The 22,657-nt window shown below is 42.3% G+C and overlaps 1 protein-coding gene across 1 annotated transcript in view; it reads left to right on the forward strand.

Annotated features, from left to right (window-relative positions):
• The first annotated feature begins 13,859 nt into the window (after positions 1 to 13,859).
• The window catches only part of PREX1 (phosphatidylinositol-3,4,5-trisphosphate dependent Rac exchange factor 1), a 210,830-nt gene continuing 202,032 nt past the window's right edge, over positions 13,860 to 22,657 (forward strand). Inside the window, exon 1 of the mRNA XM_056812969.1 lies at positions 13,860 to 14,425. Within this exon, the coding sequence (XP_056668947.1) occupies positions 14,192 to 14,425 (234 nt within the window). The 5' untranslated portion in view covers positions 13,860 to 14,191. The remainder of the gene's footprint in view (positions 14,426 to 22,657) is intronic.

A 22,657-nucleotide genomic window follows, 5' to 3' on the forward strand; every position in this document is an offset into this window, starting at 1 on the left:
TTTTTTTTACTTTTCATATTTATATTTTCTTTTCTGTTGTACAAGGTGAAAATTTCATCTGTGCTTCACATTTTCATGAGTTATCTAAGCATTATATATATATTTCTGTATGCATATTCACATTTAATTTTATTGTGTATACCTTGTAGCTGACTGTAAGCAACACAAACTGTACTTACATGATGTAAAGCATACTTTCACTTAGTATATATTCTGCATTGCAAAGAAAAATGTTAAGGACATACTGTATTGAGAAAAAGATTCTTTTTTTTCCAGGTGATCTTTATTGTTATTCAGTCCTTTTACTTTTATTTAACTCTTTATGAATGCATTTTTCTTGGCAAAGATATTGGAATGGTCTGCCAGTTCCTTCTCCAGCTCATTTTACATATGAAGAAACGGAGGCAAACAGGGTGAAGTAACTTGCCCTAAATCATACAGCTATTAACTGTCTGAGGTCAAATTTGAACTCAGGTCTTTCTGATTCCAGGCCTGGCATTCTGTCTGTCCACCTTGCCACCTAGCTACCTAAGCATTCCTAGCTGTCCAAAGGAGAAAACTTTTTTCAAAGATATTTTATGATCCCAGTTACATATAGTAACAATTTTCAACATAAAATTTCTGAAATTATAAGATTCAAATTGTTTCCCCTTGGAGATAGTAAGTAATTTGATCTTGGCTATGTATGTATTATCATACAAAATGTACTTCCATACTGGTCATTGTCAGAGAATATTCATAGAAAAGCAACACTCCAAAATAAAACCAAAAATAAAATAAAATAATGGGAAAATAGTATGCTTTGATCTGTAGTCTGTCTCCAACAGTTCTTTGTCTGCAGGTGGATAGCATTCTTTGCCATACGTCCTTCAGAACTGTTCTGGATCTTTGTATTGCTGAAAGTAGCTAAGTCTTTCTCAGTTGATCATAGTTGATCACAATATTGTAGTTACTGTGTACCCTGTGGAGAAGAATCTTAATAAATGTTTCCTGAATGAATGAATGAATACGTGCCTGCTTTGTCCAAAGCCCTTACTGAATGGAAGATGAGCAAAGAAATAGAAAAGTCAAATTCTAGATCTCAAGGAAATGACAGTATAATTTTTAAAAATAATATTTTATTTTTTTCAATTACATATAAAAATAATTTTTAAATAAACCCTTACCACCTTCCATCTTCTAATTAAAATTGTGTCTTGGTTCCAAGGCTGAAGTGTCTGAGGACAGATTTGAATTTAAGATCTCCTGTCTCTGGGCCTGGCTCTCAATCCACTGAGCTACCCAGCTGCCCCTGGTTGTCTCATTTTTGCATTTGTCTCTTTGGGGGCGATCAGAGCACAGGGCACACAGGAGACTCTTCATAAAGGCTTATTAGTTGATGAGATGAACTGTGACCTTGATAAAGTCACATTGACTCTGTTTTCTTCAGTACAAAATGGATTGGACCAACTAATGTCTAAATTTTCTTCACTTTGTGGCAGAAGGTATGCATGTGTGTCTGTGTGAGAAATATGTCAATTTATATTACTCCACAGGTTATCACATCCAGTTGGATCCAGTCAAAAAAACTGTGGAAGAAGTTGAGAGATGATGCTGAGAAATTGGGATGGGAAATCTGACCAATTTTTGTTGTTGTTGCTGAAGCCATTAAGCCCCTGCCAATCCCATCTAGGCCTTGCAGGGCTGCATCCTAGAGATATAAACATAATGATGCATTAAGAAAAAAATCTCAAACAAGAGCAGTGTGACTCATACAAATTCCTACTGAAATGAATAAAAATATCAGGGAAAGACAGATTAGTCACTGGAATACAGTTTGCTTTTGAGACTTAGTGCCCCCACCGTTGCCTTTGGTCTCTATTAGTTTTTGAAATCTGGAAGCTGAAGCTTCCCAGGGTTGCCCACAAATCAATCACTACTGAAAGACTCAGGTTGGGCATGGTTTTGACTCTGGTTTCCAAGGTGAACAGAAAGCTTTTGGTGCCTGGGAGAACCCTGGGAACACTAGGCTTGGCCAGAGGAATATCTGCCCCCAGTGCCAGGTAGTTCCAATAAATTATAATCAGGGAGGGGAAAGATAAATGGCCCTGTGGATTGGGAACCAGATCTAGAAATGGCGGTCCCCTATTTTTGTGACCCTGAGCAAATGACTTGACCTGCATTTCCCAGCCCTTACCATTCTTCTGCCTCAGAACCAATACACAGTCTTGATTCTAAGACAGAATAAGGGTTTTTAAAACAAAGTGACAATGCCCTTTCACATTTCTTATCTCATTTGAGACTTCCCATTTTTCAGATGAGAACACTAAGGCTCAGTGCAGCCATTTGACAGTCATTTGATTTACTTTGACTAGCTAGTGGCAGGGCCAGGGTTCTAATGAAAATCTGACCCCCATCTGACACATTTACCATCTACACCCCAATAGTAAATTGCCATGTACAAAGAAGTTGCTTAATAAACATATTTATTAATTCAGTTGGAAAAAGAAGGAAGGAAAGGCTGGAAGGCTTGGCATAGTGCCTAGTGAGTAGTAAGTGCTTAATCAAGGCTTGATTTATTATAAAGTGGTGAGATGATATCAGGCCTTTGCAGATAGTGAAATAGTGGTCTACTTGGGGCATTCAAACAGTCACCAAGCATTTATTAAGCTCTAACTTCATTTCTTCAGCTTTAGATGGGATGAAATCTCAATGGAAGTGATTATCTTCCTTTTTATTTTATTTTGTCGGGTAAGAGAGAAGGGAGAGGGAAGGAGCCTTGGGAAGGGAAGTCAGGGTTCTGATAAGCCATTACCTTCTGGTCAATTTACCGAGAGTATTTGATGTGTTTGTCTTAGAGGGATAAGAAGCTGTGTGAATGTGTCAACTGAAGATACTGCCTCTATTGCTGCTTCTCCTTTCTAAAGATGGGAGCTGCCAGGGCAATGCCTGGAAGGACAGGAGTATGAGGAATTCTTTAACACTGAAGGGCTGATCATTTTCCTTCTCTGGACCTGTTTCTTTTGCTGTAAAGTGAAAAGGTTGTTCTGTGTCTGGGGTTCTTAACCTGGGGGCTGTGAATGAAAGAAAAATCACCATAACTTTAATTCGAGATAAAAAATCATTTCTTTGTAATGTTAGGTATTCTAAGTATTTAAAAATATTATCCTGAGAAGTTGTCCATAGTCTTCCTTAGACTTCTAAAAAGGTCCATCAATAAATATTTACTAAGTACCTACTATGTGCCAGACTCTGGGATACAAGGAAAGACAAAAGGCAGTCCCTGTCCTCAAGGAACTCAAAAACTGAGGGAGACAAGTTGCAGATGGACTATGTATAAATAAGCTATAGACAGGATAAATAGGAAATAATTAATGGAGGGAAGGCACCAGAATTTAGAGGGATGAAAAAGGCTTCCTACTGACCTCCAAACTCCAACTGTCTTTTAGACCCTCAAACTGGATGTCCAGTAGACACATCTAAAACTCATGTCCAAAATGGAAATCGTTATCTTTCCTTTTTAAGCTGTCCCCTCCTTAAGTTCAAGAACTCCTTAAATTCTTCCCTTAAGTTCAAAACCTGGAGTTATCTTCTCTGCCTCTGTCTCTCGTGCCCCATCTCCAAGCAGGTGCCCAGGCCAGTGGATGTCCCTTCTGCAACATCTCTCAAATACACTTGCTTCTCTTCTCATACTGGTGACTGTCTCCTGGTTTTGCTGAATTCTTCTGGCAAATCTATCTGGTTCAAGTTTCTCCCCACTCTAATCCATCTTCCATTTAGTCACCAGAGGGATTTTTCTAAAATTCAGATCTCACCACCCCCAACTATAATCAATCAATCACCCCAATCAATAATCTCCATCGGTTCCTATTGGCCAAAGGAGCAAGTAGAAAAGGCTCTGTTTGGCATCCCACTCTTTCATAATCTCGCCCCTTCCTCCTTTCTAGTCCCCCTCCCCCAAGACCAACAGAGGTTAAGTGACTTGTCCAGAGTCACAGTTAAGTGGCTGAAGAGGGATTTGAATTGGGGTCTTCCTGACACTAAACCCAGTGTTCTATCCACACCTAGCTGCCCCCGCTTCCTAGTTTTCTTAGACCTTAACCCCTGACACTTCTCTATCCAGTGACACTGGTTGTTCCAGAACAAGACACTCCATCTCTGCTCTGGGCATTCTCTGGCTGCCCCACATCACCTTTACCTTCTTGACCTCTCTGGTTTCCTTTAAAGCCAACTCAACTAAAATCCCATCTTTCCTAGGAAGCCTCTCCCAGTTTAATTCTAGTTCCTTCCCTTTGTTAATTATTTATTATTTATCCTGTATATAGTTTGCTTTGTTTATATTTGTTTGCATGTTGCTTCCTCGATAGATTGTAAACTCCTTGTGGGCAGGAGCTATCTTTTGCTTTTTGTATTCCTAGGGTGTAGCTCTGTAGGTGCTAAATACATGTGGATTGATAGATTGATGGCTGGCTGGATGGCTGATTGGATAATGGATTTGTAGGGTGGAGAGACTTATGGAAGGCAAAGCAGCCAGCCAGCTGTTTTAATAGTCTAGTCTTCAGGTGCTGAAGGCCTGCCCCAAGGGTGGGATGGGGTGGGGGGTGAGGGGAGGGAACCAAAAAATGGGTTAATGAAAGACAAAAAACTAATTTATGAACTCTTGCCCCACATGACCTCTAAAGTCCCTCCAAGCTTTGACATTTTATATTTTGTGTTTTAAAGTCTCTTTCAATCTATAATATCCTATGTTCTATGCCCTGAGATCCCTCTCAGCTCTTTTAATTTATGCTTGAGAAGAGAGTTAGCATGGTACAACTAGGAAGACTTAGGCACAAGTGTCTTCAGGGATAACTATTTCTGTGTGACCCTGGCCAAGTCACTGAACCTTTAAATGCTCTAGGCAACTTTTTAATGGCTTAGAGTTTTGCCTTTGCAAAGAAGATGCAGACCAACTTTGGCCTAAAGAATTTCCTCACCAGGGAGTTTGTAAAGAAATCACAGACTTGCTCCTTAACCCTATGCTAGAGAAAGTGATTTGCATATTTTAAAGTGCTATGTAAATGTGAGTTAGGGCCTGGAGTCAAAGACTCTTCTGGAGTTCAAACCTGACCTCAGACACTTACCACTGATGCTGTGTGATGCTGGGCCAGTCACTTCACATCATTTGCCTCAGTTTCCCCATCTGTAAAATGAGTTGGAAAAGGAAATAGTCAACCACTCTAGTAACTTGACCAAGGAAAGCCTAAATGGGGCCATGAAGACACAGAACAACAAATAACAAGTTATGATTCTTTAGGGAGTATTTGCATTTTAAAAGAGGAACTAAAGTATAGAAGGAAGTCAATACATAGGGGGAAGGGAATCAGAATGACAGAATTTCCAGCACAAAGGAGAAGGAAATTGAAGGGCTTTCTCAACCCAGAATGACCAGAATGTTATAGGGACAGGCCTGTTCTGCCTACCTGCAAATCTAGCTCTCCCCATCCCCTCTTTCCTCATAGCACTGGACATGAAACTGGGTTCAAATCCTCCCTTAGATACTAACTTCATGATCTTGGGCCAGTCTCTTCCGCTTTTTCCCAGTTCTCATCTGCAGAATAAGGGAGTGAGGTATCAGTAAACTCAGGTTCATTCTAGCTCAGAGGGCTGTGCCTTTTGTTTTACCTTCTCTGAGATGACATAGAATCCAGGCTGGGCTGGAAAATTTTTTTTTTTGCCACCTTTTGACATAAACTGGCAAATCTTACTTGGCTAGGCCTGGTTTGGAAGCTGACTTAATCAGATCTGTATTGTAATCTAATCAGGCCTTGAATAGGAGCCCTAGATTTAAGAGGGAAACTCTTCCAGCAAAACTGTTTTCAGAACAAACCTTTGGACTAAAGATCTGGCAGTGAAGGAACCTTAACTAAATCAAGAAAATAAAGAGAGAACCATCTTGATCTGCGTGAAACTCACACCAGGGTTCTTCAATACTGTGCCTGTTTTGGAGTGTGTGTTCATTCTTTTTTTTTAAAACCGTGACAGCATTTCCCCTATTATCAGAATGCTGATCTTTTTTTTTGAGCTAGAAATGGAGATCTACTTTAGGAACCTTGCCTGTTAACATATTTGCACACAGGGGAATGATAGGTAGGGCTAGGAAATACTGGAACCCTCTATTCCCTTCCCTTCTACATTGTTTTTGTTTGTACTTAATTTGTTTTCAGGGCTTAGGAAGGTTTCTGGGGGTAGGATGTCATATTGAGAGCCTCCTGTTTTTGGATCATAGGTTTGTAGACCAAGAGTTAGAAGGAACTCTCTGAGGTCTTGTAGTTCAACTTTCTCATTTTGCAAGAGAGAAAAATAAGATCAAGGGAAGTTAAGTGACTTACCCAAGGTCATCCAAATAAGCACTGGAAGGAGGATGGGAATCCAAGTACTCTGACTCCCAAGCCTGTACCTTTCTCCCCTATTCCTCTAACCCCTACACTCCATTTTGCCTTGCTGTTGATTGTCTATTAAGATTGAAGGTAGAAACACTCTAATACTAATAATCTCGCTTATGCTTCCCATCACCCACTGCCTCTTACAACTTAGAATTTTAAGTAATAGTAAGTAGTCAAGTGGGAACTTCCCATTCTTTGCAGAACAGCCTTGTAGGCTACAGAGACTCTAGAATTGTCCCAGCAGCTTAAGACAGTAGAGAATTTCCCTGACTTTTTGTGTATGTGAAACAATGGGCTTTTTCCCTCTGTTCTTTTTGGCTGAAGGTTTCCTGGCAGAAAATGCCTCAGACTGAAGCATACCATCTGAGACTGGGTGAAAAGAAGACAGGGAACGGATGAGGCTGGGGGAGGCTAAGGTCACACAAGAGAAAACAATCTCTTCTAGCCTCTGACTTTGCTTAGTCATGTTTGGGTTAGTGCGTAGCTAACTGTTGGCAATAAACTCCTGGGTAGCAGCCAGACCCCGTGTTTAGGGAGTCCCCATTGATTATTCCAGTGACAAGAGCACTGAGCCAGAGTTTGGAGAGTTGGGTTGTAGCAGTGAACATATCACTAAATAGTTGTGCAATCTTAAGCCAATCACAACCTTTCTTATTATTTTAGTTTAATTTATTTTTATAAAATTATTCTTATTGGGACTACTGGAGGTGAGGTAACAGAGGGAGCAATTCTAATTTGCAGAAGCCATACAGACTAAGAAATTATTCTCCTTTCAACACACAAAGAATTAGATCCCATCCGTAGGATTCCTCTTCCTCCCCAATCCAAAAGGTAGGGAAAATTCTCATGATTCAGAGGCACAGACCCAGAGTCCAAATGAAGGCTCCCTGTGTGTATAAGTAGGTGTGCTTCTTTCTTTTCTTTTCTTTTCTTTCTTTCTTTCTTTCTTTCTTTCTTTCTTTCTTTCTTTCTTTCTTTCTTTCTTTCTTTCTTTCTTTCTTTCTTTCTTTCTTTCTTTCTTTCTTTCTTTCTTTCTTTCTTTCTTTCTTTCTTTCTTTCTTTCTTTCTTTCTTTCTTTCTTTCTTTCTTTCTTTCTTTCTTTCTTTCTTTCTTTCTTTCTTTCTTTTTCTTTCTTTCAACTTAGAATCAGTACTGTGTCTTGGTCCCAAGGCAAAAGAGCAGTAAGGGCTAGGCAATGGAGGTTAAGTGACTTGCCCAGGATCACACAGCTAGGAAGTGTCTAAGGCTACATTTTAACCCAGGACCTCCCCTCATCTCTAGGCTTGACTCTCAATATACTGAGCCATCTAGTTGCCCCCTTGTAAGTGTGCTTAATTTTTTTTTATTAAAAAATTTTTAATAACAAATTTCCACATGAGTTTCTGAAATTATATGATCCAAATTCTCTCTTTCCCTTCTTCCCTTACCCCCTCCCAGAGCTGGCTAGAAATTCAACCTGAGTTATACATATATTAACATGCAAAACATGCTGCTATATTATTCATTTTTGTAAGTGAATAATCTTATAAATCCAAATCCCCAAACATACACCCAAATAAACAAGTGATAAATCATATGTTTTCATCTTCATTCCTATTCCAACAGTCCTTTCTCTGGAGGTGGAGAGCATCCTTTTTCATAAGGGCTCACAATTGTCCTGTGTAAAAAATAGAGACTTGAATCCAGGACTTCAATCCCCAGAAGTCCTTGCTCCAATTCCCCAGAATGCTTTGTAATATCACTGAATTCTCACCTGGGCCGAGATTGAGAAGGGGTATTTAACCTGATTGGAAAGGCTTTTGGTCTCTTTTTTCTTTCCTATTTCTGCTTGCAAGCAGACTTGGCTCTTTTCATAATGTAGGTGAGGATGTCTAGGCCAGAGGCCTAGACATGTGTTTTCTTATTCTGTATTTTCTTTAATCCTTAACCTTTAATAAGCCTCTAAAAATATAATACTCCTTGCAGAGAGAAACTAATTTCTACCTCTATCAGTTTCCCTAAATTTTAATCTTTACATCTGGATTATTGCTTTGTTGTTAGTAGCAAAGTCTATCACAGCTGATCATTCCACAATATTGCTTACTGCACACCATGTCCTCCTGAGTCTGCTCATTTCACTCCACATCAGTTCATGGAGGTCTTTCCAGCTTTCTGAAATCATCCTGTTCATCATTCCTTATAGCACAATAGTATTCTTTCTATAGGTGTGCTTTTAAGACAGCTGTGTGAATTAGGGAATCAGGAAGGATCTAACCTGATTCTTCTGGGTAGCATGTCAAAGAATGTTAAGACATTGGAAATGTCTTAGAAATGGAAGGGACCTTACTTAGAATGTAAAACAGACGGTTAGATCTAGGAGGACCCTAAAATGCACAATGTCAGAGTGAGAGACTTTTCGTAGATAAGGAAACTGAGATGCCTCTTGGTGCCTCAGTAACTTCATGCTCTCTAAGGACTTCTCCAGCTCTAGAGCTATGAACTTTCCTGGGGCCTGAGTGAATACATGAGTTGCCCAAGTTCACAAAGCAAGTGAGAGCTTTGAGATGAGCATGCCTGTCTCTAAATTCCAGTCCAATGCTCTGGTATTCCAAATTGCTCCAAAGTGGTTGGACAAATGTATAGCTCAATTTGTCTGTGCCCAATGGTCTTTTCCATCATATCTGGCTTCATGATCTATTCTTTGATCATAGGCTGGCTTTTGAGAGAAAAGGCTTCATGGTCATAGAGATGGATAAGGATCCAAGTAAGTTTAGCTTTGCACATAAGATTTTAGGGCCCTTTCTTGTACTTAAGGTTTTTTGAGTAAAACCATACTAGTGTTCTGTTCAGGCTATCCATTCACATTTGCTGAGTGCCTGTTATTGTTTGTCCTTCCTTTGGAAGAGGACCAATGATATCCTGGGGTGATGTCTTGACTTGCTTGTGAATTGGATTTAAATGAGGCAGAGTTGCACAAAATCCTCAGTCTCATTCTTCCAGAGTTATCGAAATCCAGAGGTGAGACAAAAGTCAGGATGACTGGCAATGGCTTGGGATGCAGGAATAGTTAAAAACCAGGCCTCAATCCCACTCTACAGGAAAAATCCTGCAGTCTATTAGGGGAGAAAAAATAAACATGTAATAAGAAGAGAACAAAAGACAGAGACAAAGAAAGAGAAACAGATTGTTTTTAGGAGAAGATGGAGAATTAAGTGGTAGGGCCAGAAATGACTTTTTCTATCTTTTGTGCTTTAGGTCTATCTACAGATATGGAGCTCTATAATTTCTGTTTTGATTTGAGAAAGTAGCTTTTCACTACATGCAGAATTATTAGGAACCAGCTAAAGGACCCTTGGAAATATCAGAGAAGTCCATTATACTTCTATCTTCATACACTGATTTTCAATCCCTCCTACTAATTATCCTACTATAATAATTTTATAATTATTTAATTATAAAATGATAGAATGGTTAAAAGGGTCAGCTAAGAGCAGGGGGGTAGGGAAAGAAGTGTGATATTTTGGAAAGAGTAATGGATTTGGTCAAAGTCCTACTTTTACTACTTACTACCTATGCTACCTTAGGTAAGTTACCCAACCTTTCTGGGCTGGTTTCTTTCTACATAAAATGAGGAGGCAGAACTGACTACTTTGCCTCTAAGGTGTTACCTAACTCTAAATCTATCATCATCCCATCTTTCACTTTGCAAATGGAGAAAATGAAACCCAGAGTGGGGAATAATTTGCTCAAGGCCACAAAATACGTTGTAGCCAGGCTGGTCTTGGACTAGGACTCAGACTCTCTGATTCCCAAACCTGGGTTTTTTGTGCTGCTCTCTGCCCTACTTCATACTCCCTTCTTTTCTATATTTTAGGCAAAAATTTAGAATTTACATGATTATTCCCAGGAATAGGTACTTGCTGAAGAGAGCCCCTTTACTTATCCTGAGAGGCTTCTGGGGTGAGAGATATTGAGGAAGTCTCAGAGTCAGGAATACATGGCTCCTGCCTCAGAAATTTGCTTTGTGACACTGGATGAGTTACTTAATCTTCAATGCCACTGGGCAACTCTCAGACTAAGCTGCAAAACAATTACTAATCAGCATCTATGAAGGGGATCTCTTCCCTGAGAGCTCTTTCCTGGGATGAAATCACTGTTTGGAACAAAAACCAACCAACCAACCAACAATCCCAAACTTTATCTTAGTGTTTTCTTAAGTAAAGCATGAACTGGTTTTAAATTAATTTATTTTTTAATTAGGAAATTCTTATTTAATTAATTAATTTAGAATAGTTTCCCATGGTTACATGATTCAGGTTCTTTCCCTCCCCTCCTCCCACCCCCCTCCCATAGCCAACTGGAAATTCCAACTGGGTTTTACATATCATTGATCAAGACCTATTTCCATATTATTGATATTTTCACTGGGGTGAGCTTTTAGAGTTTACAAACCCAATCATATACCCATCGATCCCTATGATCAAGCTGTTGTTTTTCTTCTGTGTTTCTCCTCCCAGTTCTTTCTCTGGATGTGGATAGTGTCTTTCTCATAAGTCCCTCAGAATTGTCCTGGGTCATTGCATTGCTGCTAGTAGAGAAGTCCAGTACATTAGATCTTACCACAGTGTGTCAGTCTCTGTGCACAATGTTCTCCTGGTTCTACTCCTTTCACTCCACATCAATTCCTGGAGGTCATTCCAGTTCACATGGAATTCCTCCATGAACTGTTTTTTGAAATCACTGTAGGATAAGGAGAGGCACTTCTCATTATCCTAGAATCCCCAAAAGTTTTTACTAAGAAAGCTGTAAGAATGGTGTCACCTCATTTCTCTTGACTTCTCTACAGTCTTTGACCATGGCCAACATCCTTTTCTTGATCTTCTTTTCTCTCTCTAGGTTTTCATGACAATGTTCTCTCCTGGTTTTCCTCCTACCTCTTTGACCAGTCCTCCATCTTTTTTGTTGGACCTTCAACAGTTAACCTGGAGAGACCTGAAAGGCTCTGTTTGGGTCCTCTTCTATTTTATCTCACTTGGGGACCTTGTCAGCTACCATGATTTTTATGATAATTTTCAGATCTATTTGTCCAACCCCAGTCTCAAAGCTCCAGCTGCCTATTAGATTTCTCAATGGATTACTATTGACATTTTGAAGTCAATGTGCCCCAAAAGTCAGAACTCATTGTCTTTTCCCCCAAACTTCCCATCTTCCTAATTTTTCTATTACTGTCAAAAGCATTGATATCCTACCAGTCACCCAGGCTAGAAATATAGTTGTGATCTCAACTCTTTCCTTTTTCTCAATCTTCATTCTCAATCAATTGCCAAGTTCCTGCTTTTCTTTTTTCCCAACAGCTCTCAAATATGCTCTCCTTTTTCTTTTCTTTGATATTGTCCTGCTGCAGGTTCTTATCATCTCATGCTTAGATTATTCTAATAGCCTTTTTAAAAAAAAAAAACCCTTCTCTTCCATCTTAGAATCAATATTGTGTATTGGCTCCAAGGCAGATAAGGGCTAGGCAGTGGGGGTTAAGTGACTTGTGCAAGGTCACACAGCTAGGAAGTGTCTGAGGCCAAATTTGACCTTCCATTTCTCATCCTGGCTCTCAAAACATTGAGTCACCCAGCTGCCCCCTCTAATAATCTATTGATTAATCTCTCTGCTTTTAGTTTCTCCCACTCCAGGCCATTCTTCACTCAGGTGCTAAACTGATCTTTTTGAAAAGATTGAATCTGTTTCTGAAAGTCAACCCTCAATTTAGACTCCAGGGGCTCCCTTTTACCTTCATAATCTAATATAAAATGTTTGGTTTTTTTATTGCCCTTCATAACATAACTTCTACCTAAGTTTCTAGTCTTTTTACTCTCTACATGACTGCAACCCATGGGCACTTGCCTTTTTGCTGTTCCTTGCACATGACTCTCCTAGGCCAACTTCACGAGCTATTCCTTATGCCTGAAACACATTCCCTCCTGATCTCCACTTCCAGGTTCCCCTGGCTTACTTCTGTTGGTTATCTCTAATTTATCTTCTATATCTCTTTTTTGTATATAGTTGTTTGCATATGGAGCTCTATGAGAGCAGGGACTTTTTTCCCCTATCTCTATTGACTAGCACAGTGTCTGGCACATAGTAGGCACTTTAAAAAATATTAATTCAGGGAGCAACTGGGTGGCTCAGTGGATTGAGAGCCAGGCCTAGACATGAGAGGTCCTAGGTTCAAATCTGGCTCAGACACTTCCCAGCTGTGTGACCCTGGGCAAGTCACTTGACCCCCATTGCCTAGCCCTTATCCCTCTTCTGCCTTGGAACCAATACACAGTATTCATTCTAAGATGGAAGGTAAGGGTTGAAAAAAAAAGCTAACTGATTTGTGGGGAGAAAAAGATGAAAAAAAAATCTGCAGGGGAGATGAGGCTGGTGAAAGTGTGTATCTAGTTACAAAGTTTGGATTGGAAGCAGAAGGGGGTATACAGGCCTTGGGAAAACAGGATTTGGAGTTTGGGGGGAACGTCTAAAGGGTTTTAGCTCATTTTCAATAGGAGTAAATGGAAGCTCAGAGGAACCAGAATGACTTACCCAAGGTCACAAAGGTAGCACTGTCAGAAAGCTAAAGCAAAGTCTCAAAATCTTGCTTAACCCCATAGTTGTCCGGGTATATGATAGTGGGACTTGGGCAGTGCAAAGGACTAAGCAGCCGCCCGCACAAGCCCTTTTCAGCCTGAGACCCACGGATAGAGACACATTGGCAACAGTTCCATTGAATGAGCACGCTCGTGCATGTGGCGTGTGCGTGTGTGTGTGTTGGGTCCAGGGGCTGAGGTCGGGGAGTTTGCGTCTCAGTAGGGTTGCATGTGCGCGTATGGGTCTGGGGGCGGAGTGGGCGTGCTCCCGTGTCTCTGGGGATGGAAGCCGAGATCCGTGTCCTAGGCGCTGGGTTGTATGTGGTGTCTCCAAGAGGCTTGGGGGCGGGGTGTGAGTGTGTGAGTGTGAGTGTGTGTGTGTCCGTGGAGCTGGGGGCGGAGAGCCGAGTCCCTGGCTGAATAGTCGGGGCGGGGGCTAGGGGCGGATGGGAGGGTTTGCATCATCAGAAAGAAGTGCCATGCCCGGTCTGGGGGAGGGTAGCGTGTCTTCTGCTGCCCCCGTGGGCGCGTGTGCAGTTACAGGAGTTCGCAGTCTCCAGCAAGACCTTCTCACGTGGGCGTCCACGACTGAGACTCAGCTTCGCGCAGAATTCTAACTTGGTGTTTTGTATTTTTCCTCATACTCTTGGGGTGGGGGTGTGGTTCGGCCTGCCGGCCAAGGTTGCAGTTCTGACCTGGGGTTTCCAAGACTTTACACCCCTAAATAATTGCCAGTTCTCCAGGACCGAAGGAAATTCGTAGGTCGGTAAGCCTTGGTTGGCTTGGTAATTGAGCTGCGGAAGACCGACTCCGGGTGTGTGAGGATGAGACAGAAAGAGTGCAAGAGAGATTGATTCTACGGCTGGAAGTCGGTGTGGCGCTTGGCAGACGCTCCCTTGGCGGCTGTGGGGGCCGAGCTGTCTGGGAGCCCCGAGGGCCAGCCCCTCTCCTGGGCTGCTGCTGCCTCCTCCTCTTCCACCTCCTCCTCCTCCTCTTCTAACTCCTGTTTCTCCTCCCCGGGCTCGGGCCGCCCGCCCCCTAGTCTTGCTCGCGCCTCCGCCGCCACCGCACCATGCACTGGAGTAGCCGCTAGCCGGGCCAGCCGGCGCGCCCCGTCCGGGATGGGGCTGCAGGGCTCTTGACTTCCCATTCGTCCCCCCGGGGCCATCAGCCTTCCAATCGAGCATGGAGCCGCCCGCGGGCGGGAGCAGCGCTGGCCCCCCAGAGTCGCTGATCCCCGGCCCCGCTGCCACCCCCGGCCCCGGCCCTGGCCCCATCACGGCCAGCGCTGGCCCCGCTGCCGCCGCCGCTGCGGCCGCTCGGGACTCGGAGCGCCAGTTGCGGCTCCGTCTCTGCGTTCTCAACGAGATTCTGGGCACTGAGCGGGACTACGTGGGCACCTTGCGCTTCTTGCAGTCGGTCAGTCCCAGGGTTGGGCTGGGAGGGCGAGGGCGAGGTGGGTTACGTGTGTGTGTTGTACGCGCGCGGCTAGGGACAGACGGGGCAAACAGCAGGCGGGCCAAGGACCGCCTCTGCTCCGGGTCGGAAGTCACGGAACTGGACAGGGTACTGGGCAGTGCCAAAGACGTGAGGGAGAGCCGGACATAATCTGTGTAATCATCAGGGTTTGAGGATTGGGGTTGGGTGGTCGTGGAAAGGGTCCTTGCACCACGGACTGGGCTGGGCCGGGTGGGGGTTAGAAGAACACCAAGGGTGCACAGGAGTCTGGGAGGTCATCGCGGAAAAGAGCCAGAACCGGGTGGGTTAGGGGGAGGAGGATCTGAAGCACAGGGTCCCCTGGGACCACATGGACTCGCAACTGTACAGAGCCGGTGGCTGTAGGCAGGACAACCCAAGTGTGGGGCACAGACCTTAGGAAGAAGAGAGGAAGGCATTGCTTCCTGGAGAAACCTTGGGAGGGGGTCGCTAATTCCCAGTCCCTCAGCTTTTCCCCAGGCTGTGCCTTAGGACTGTCTGGCTGTTGACTTAGTAGCAAAAAGCAGGCAACAGCTTTTGGGGCGGACTAGGGGCCAGTCCTTCCCCAGGTTTTGGCACCCTTCTTGCTGGTATTTGTTGTTATCTTAGGGTCTTGTAGAAGAAATCGCAGGGGGAAGGAAAGAGGAGGGGGAGACTTTACCTCACCCTAGATCCTGTGGCTTGTGTCGATGGCACAAAAAAATAGAGGTTTTTGCTGAGTATTTCCCGGGGTTCTCTGCCTTTTTGTCTTTTCTCTCCATTGAACTATGTTAGAAATTAGTTAACATCTGAGAAGCCAAGCCTCCTCTGCCACGTTTGGAATGATAGAATTAAAAGAATCTTTAGAAATGATCCAGTTTAACCCTTCCATATGCCGATGTGGAAACTGGGGTGGGGGCTGGGGGGCAGTAAGTAACTTCCCAAGGCCACAGCTAGTTAGTGGCAGTTCTGGAGCTAGAAGTCCCGGTTCACCTGACTCTGAATCTCATTCACCGGGATGGCAGCCTTAGAAAGGGAACCTTCCTTTGTGAGTCCTGCTCTGGATGTCCACAGTTCATAGTTGTGGAGTTGAGCATTCTGAGTCCAGAGTTTGTTTAAGAGATCACAAGAGGATACTTGTTTAGCACCCTGAGGAAGTATGTGTTTATGCATGAGAGACAGACAAGCAGATGGTAAATGCCAGGATGGAGGCTTTTGGAGTTTAATCTCCAGTCTTCCTGACTTTTCTGTTTGCACTGTGCCCCCAGCAGGGACCTTTGCTACTTTACTTCCCCCCTTTACCTCCCAGGAAGCCTCAGTCTATTTTAATGATGGGCTTAGAGGGGTAGGAGGTGGGGTCTTGTCCTAAATACCCACCCACTTAGTTGGGTCCAACTTGCAGCCTCCAGTTGGAAGGGTGATTTTCTTGGGGAAAAAGCGAAAGACACTCTTGAACCTTGGAAGTTTCTGTCTCAGTCAGTCTGGAATGAGAAAGAGGCAGACCCTTGCTGCTGCGGGGTGGATGGGGAAGGAGGAGCAGTAGCTTTTCATACCCTGGTATTGGCCATCTGGCAGGCAAACAGCCTCCCATCGTTGGACCTTGTTTTTATTTTCAGTCCTTGACCAATGTTAGGAGCCACCAACTTCTGAGAGGCTCAATTAAAGGCCAGGAGAGCATGGGAGTTGGCATCTCTTTCTCTCCTGAAACAAGAACCACACAGAAACTCTTCTCAATTTAAAGTTGGCTGTGAATTAAAAATTCAGCCAAGTTTCTCATTAATGGTGAATTTTAAATCCCAGGGTAGTTTGTGGAATTAGAGGATTATTGAGCAGGAAGGGACTTACCTTAAGAGATCATTTAGACAGTTTCATTTAATGGATCAGGAAACTGAGGCTCAGAGCAGGGTCAATGAGTGAGTTAATAGCAATGTTGGATCTCTTACTCTAGTCTCTTGACTCCTAGTCCAAGGTTAATTATCCCTTAATATGCTGTCTCTCTCTTAAAAAAAGAATAGGAAGCATTTTGAAATCCAGGACTGATACTGTCAGTCTTGGATTTTAGGATTTAAAGGGACCTCATCTGGGAAGGAGGCACAATAGGGGTCAAGGGGAAGGGTGGGGGGAGAGTTTTCTGAGGGGGGGTGTTAGGGAAAAGAGTGCAGGTGCCTTACATACACTAAAGTCAGGGAATCATGAATCAGGAGTCTTGAAGACCTGAATTTAAATCCTACCCCAGACATTTACTAGCTCTATTTTTTCATCTGTAAAATGGAGCTAACAGCACCTTCCTCATAGGGCCATTGTGAAGATCAAATGAGATAACATAGAAAGCAATTTGCAAATCCTAAAGCTAGCTATTTAAGTGATAGTTCTTAGTGATTTATAGATGGGGAAACTTGAAGCCCAAGAATAGTTAAGTGATTTCTACAAGGCCATTTAGTAAGTTAGTGGCAAACTCTTTAAGAACACAGGTTTTCCAATCCTTTGATCCCCTCATTCTCCTATTCTTTATATTTCCAGGGCCTTGCCTGGAAGGAATCGGGGAATACAAATTCAGTCAGCAAGCAAAGTTTTATAAAGTACTTAGTACATGCATACCAGGCACTGAATATACAGATACAAAAGTGAAGATAGTCTTTGCCCTCAAAGAGCTTATTGCATTCTGATAATTATCACAATAGTGATAATAGTAATATGCTTGAAAGTTGTGGAGCCTGACTTGAGCCTGATAATCAAATAAAGATTTATTGAGCCCCTACTAAGTGCCAGGCACTGTGCTAAATGCTTGGGAATCACCTTGTTAGGTAGGTACTCTCCAAGAAAAAAACCCTCTAGATGCATCCAAGGTCTCATTATTGTTTTTATTTCCTCCTATGGTGCAGGTCTTGCCCTATTCCTGACTACCATTCCTGTACAGTTTGCCATGGGGGATCATCCTGTCCAAGGATCTGGCCTGGGGATGAGAGGAAGTTTTATTTGTTTATTTTTCCTAATTTCATGGGTGACTGCATGTGCTGTCTGTATGTGACCAGGCCCTCTTTTTCAGATACATTTTTTTGTGTTGAATTATTTTATAGCCGTTTCTTGTTTGTAATGTATTACTGTTGGCTTTGCTCTTTGGACAAAGATCAGCAATTCTTCATACATTTTAGTGTTAACATGCTATATAGACACATCACCGTAGGAGAGATTGGCTTTCATTTTTGAGGGGGTAGCTGGGGGGGTCTAGAGTCCAGAAAACTTGATTCAAATTCAGCCCCAGTCACTTAATACCTATGTGACCCATGGCAGGTCTGTAAAATGAGCTGGAGAGGGAAGTAGCAAATCACCCCAGCATCTTTGCCAAACCCCAAAAGGTTTTTTAACAATAATAAATAAGGAATTCCCTCAACCAATGAAGATCAGTACCTGCTCTTCAACTTCTAGTCTTAGGCCTAGAGTCCTATCAGTCAATAAGCATTTAAGTACTGTGCTAAAACCTGGGGATACAAATAAAAGAAAAAAAAAAGTGTTGGACATGACTAAAACAACAACTTTGTTTCAGAGGAGAAGCTTGGGATCATTGATGTCACTTTGTAATTTGCTTTCAACACCTGTTTTTATTCCCATTTTATAGATGAATAAATTGAGACTTAGAGAGGTTAAATGATCCAACAGCTAGTAAATGCCTGAATTTGAATTCAGATCTCTGATAAACCTCTGAAAAACAAGCATTCTTGTCTATATTAGTCCAAGCAAAGCATAATTAGAAAAGTGAATCTTTCCACATCAATTTCATCCTTTCAAATTATAGAATGTATTACTATTATTAAATTTTTATGGAGGGGACCAGGGACTTTTTAATTTAAAAGGATAGGCTCATGATCATCCTATTTATGTCATCTAGCCACTGGCAGGCAAGATGAACCCATGAAATAGAGTTGATGGAAGAACGAAAAATAAATGATTATTTTTTCCCACAGATCTTCCCTTCCTCCCGTCCTGAATTCTCTCATTCTGCCATCTCTGAGTTTAGAGCTTGTCACTGCCCCCCCCTCCTCACAGGTGTCAGAACACAGAAGGTCAGCCAGAGGGATTTGCTTACCTTCCTTTCTTTTGTTAGCTGGAAAAGTCCCAACCTGCTGCTCTTAGTCAGGGGGCTTTATTATCAGTTCTGCTAATTACTGTAGCTTTATAGTATGACCAGCACTGACTCTGGCCCACTGCAAGTTAATTCTATTCCCAGTGGCTTCTTGGTCTTTATAATTGCCAGTGGCTGCCTTTGGGATTTGCCTCCTGTCTCATTGGAAGAATGTATGGGTAATCCTTCCCTTAAATGACAGGGATTAAAGAGCTGAACTGGTTTCCTCCAATTTCTATTAAGTAATTAAAAAAAAGGTATTGATCAGAGATTTATTTGAGCACCCACTCTTAAGTAGGGCCTTATATTTGGCTCCATATTGAGGACAGAAAAGTGTGAGACATGGTCCCCGCTGTCCGCAAGCTTGGGAATCTAGTAGGGGAGGCATAAACACAGGAAAGGGGCGGGTAACTATCAAGGTGAGACTAAATTCTATCGAATTTCAAAACAGTAGGGGTTTCTGTAAGCTTTTTGGGGCAGTTGGAAGAGCCTTAGTCTTTGGATCAAGTCCCAGTTACATGGTCTTTATTTTTCCCACTCACAACCCCCCCTCCCCGCAAAGAGATGCATGATTATAGAAATACAAGATTATGAGTTTTAATGATGGGTTTTCTAAAAAGATAATTGATTGGCTGATTGGATCCAAGAAAGTCTCAAAGACTGGGACATTTGTGTGAATGGATAGGTTTTGAGTGTCTGAAAACTGTACCTGTAATGGTTTAAAGGTTTGGTTTTGACACTGATATATATACCTAAATGGGCAACTAGGTGGTGTATAGATTGCCAGGCCTAGTGTAAGGACAGACCCGAATTCAAGCTTTAGCTAGCTGTGTGACCCTGGGCAGGTCACTTCACCCTGTTTGCCCCAGGTTCCTTGTCTGTAAAATAAGCTGGAGAAGGAATGGCAAACCACTCGAATCTTTGTCAAGAAAACCCCAACAACAAATACACTTAAAATTTTTCTTCCTTTTTCTAGCCTGTTATAGAGATCTCTTTCCCCTTATCAGGGGTGTGTGTCTATGTATGTATGTATGTGTAGTTTGTGTATGAGAATGACTGCGTCCTAAAGGTATTCTTCATTGTCTCAAATTTTCCTAGAGCCTGTGGTTTGGCTGTCTACAGTGGCCTCATCCTATCTGCATTTGAGCCATATCTATCTAGCTCAGTAGAATACAAGTTCCTTGAGGGCAGGAACTGTTATATTTAAGTGCCCAGACTTTCATATGTGTTGTTCAGTTGGACCCACTTGGGATTTTCTTTATCATTTCCTTCTCTAGCTCATTTTATAGATGAGGAAACTGAGACAGACATTGCATGATAATTTATAAATTAATAACTGTTTGAATGATAGTAGAACATAGACCCATACTTAAGAATTATAAATTAAAAATTGTTTTAAAAATAATAAGTAAATATTATTATAAAGTCTTATTTATATTTTAAAGTCCATGGCCATCAGGTATGGTTCATTGAGTGTAGACTTATAGAGTGACTCTAGGGACTAATCTAACCACTCATTCTAGAGCAGATAAGAAATTTGAGGTCTGGAGAGGCTTACTGGCTAGGTCACAGGATGAAATAGCCAAAGCCAGGTCTCCTGCCTAAATCTCTTGCTTTACTGTTATATCTTGCTGCTTCTGCTCAATCAGTTATCCAAGAATCATGTAGAAGAATTGTCAATTTAAAAAGCTAGGACTTGAGAATTCCTTTTCCATGCTTTATCTTCAGGTTGGACAGTGAGATTGGTACTTTCTAACAAGGCATGATTAAACTTCTTTTTAAATGGGGTGGAAAGAAGGCAGTTTATTTTTACAAGTAGAAGTTTATAGATATGGGCAAGTGGGAAATCATGAAATCCCAGGATGGCAGAATTGGAAAAATAGATACCTAGTTTAACTCATTCTTTAAGAGCAATAAAAAGCCTAGAGAACTGAAGGAACTTGTCCCAGGCCACACAGCAAATAGTGACATCAACATAGGACCAGTTCTCTTCATAGTTTGGTATAGAGAAAAACAGGTTAGACTTTGGGGAGAGATGAAGGTGACCAACTGAAAGATTTCCTGGGATCAGATCTAGAGGACCGTACTTCTGGGCAAAAGTGCCAACCTCTACAATGGAACTCTGACCTTTGTCAGGCTTCTGTACTGTTGGATTAGAGCATATAGGAGGGGAGAGGAAAGGGAAAGGGGGGATGAAGGCTCATTAGAGTTGTCATTCATTTTTAAAAAGTTGAGCATCCCCTAAGAAGGGTTAGGGATTAAGCCTTCACATTGACTTCAAAGGGGTGCCTTTTAGCATATCCTTTGGTCCATTTGTCAAAAGTTGGAAGGCCCCTTAAAAGTCATGGGGTATTGCTTTCTCATTTTAAGGAGGAGAAAAACACAGATGAAGTGATTTGCCCAGTCAGGTCAGAGAGTGAATAAGTGTTATAGATCATATTTGAACTCAGGGGCCTCTGGCTACTGTATCATGTTGAACTCTTCTTTAAGAAGCCTTTCTCTGTCCCCCTTAATGTTGGGTACCTTCAAGTCCCAGATAAAATTTCACTTTCTGCAAGAAGTCTTTGCCTGTCTCTTTTAATGCTAGAGTCTTCTCTGAAAATATTTCTAATTTATCCTATACATACATTGAATATCTGTATCTATACACATATTTTTATCATATTTGTGTATACATTATGTACATATGTATATATATCTGTATTTTAATATATATCTTGTTTTCATGTTGTTTGTGTCTTGTTTCCTCTCATTAGATTGTTAGATCCTTGACTGTTTTTGCTCTTTTTTTGCATCTCTAGCACATATCACAGTGCCTAGTACATAGTAGGCAATTAATAAATGATGGCTGACTTGTGTGCTATAGCAGAATGAGCCTTGGTCTCTAAGTGGGGAGACCTGGATCGGCTGCATGTCCTTGGGCAAATTAAGTGACCTCTCTGAAATGAGGGAGTGAGGCCTGGTGATCTCTAGGATCCCTTCCAGCTCATAATGAAATCTGGTGGGATCTGGTCACTCTGCTCCTGACCCTGGAAGCAAGGCTGGACCAGAAGGCATTCAGGATCTTTGTTAGGGCTCTTCCTCTTTGAGAAGCCTGCCAGAAGTGAGCTTGTGCCCCTGCTCAAAGATAAGGAAAGCCACATCCTACTCTAGCCCTCTACTTAACAGTTTTGTCACAAACCCGGAACCTCCCTCCACACCCCCTCCAGTTGCAGCAGGCAACCACTTTTCAGATTTTTGTTTCCCTGCTTGATGGCCAGAGGCTGAATGGGGGGTGTGATGGGGGGATGGAGAGGAGAGGAGAGTGGAGGCTCTCTTCTCTAGGAGCTAGATTCTTTCAGACATGTCCTGCTCTGCAAAGGTACATCTGCCCTTGTACTGAGACCTGTGAGAACCAAAGACTGGGTATGGAAAGAGATCTTAGGAAAGGGAAGCCTGGTGGAGGAGGAAGAAGCATGGATTTAAGAGATCTGAATTCAAGATAAGAGTGTCCCTGGGGGCAGCTGAGTGACTCAGTGGATTGAGACAGGTCTGGAGCTGGGAGGACCTGGGTTCAAATATGGCCTCAGACACTTCCTAGCTGTGTGACCCTGGGCAACTCACTTCATCCCATTGCCTAGCCCTTACTTCTCTTCTGCCTTAGAATCAATTCACAGTATTAATTCTAAGATGGAAGATGAGGGTTAAAAAAAATAAAGATATGGGTATCCCACTTATTTACCTGTGGAACTTTGGACCACTTATTTATGTTTGTGGGCCCTGGTTTCCTCTTGCAGACAGGGGATAATGATCTGCTAGTTGTTTCTCCTGTGATTAGATAAGGATAAAAAGTTCCTTGAAATCCTAAAATGCAGTGCCCATGTCTATGGGACTTAATCTCTTCTCAATAGTCTTTCTCAAGTCAATCTATTGGGGCATAGGTTTGAAGCCAAATCCTTTCATTTTGTAGAAGAGGGCCTGAGACAAGAGGGTAAGTGGGTTATTCAAGGTCACCCAGCTAATGTATGTCTCAGGGAGAATTTGAACTCAAGTCTCTTTGATTCTAAGTCTGGAACTCTACACTGGACCACAGAACT

The sequence above is a fragment of the Monodelphis domestica genome, chromosome 1, assembly GCF_027887165.1.
Source record: "Monodelphis domestica isolate mMonDom1 chromosome 1, mMonDom1.pri, whole genome shotgun sequence".
Taxonomy (NCBI): Eukaryota; Metazoa; Chordata; class Mammalia; order Didelphimorphia; family Didelphidae; genus Monodelphis; species Monodelphis domestica.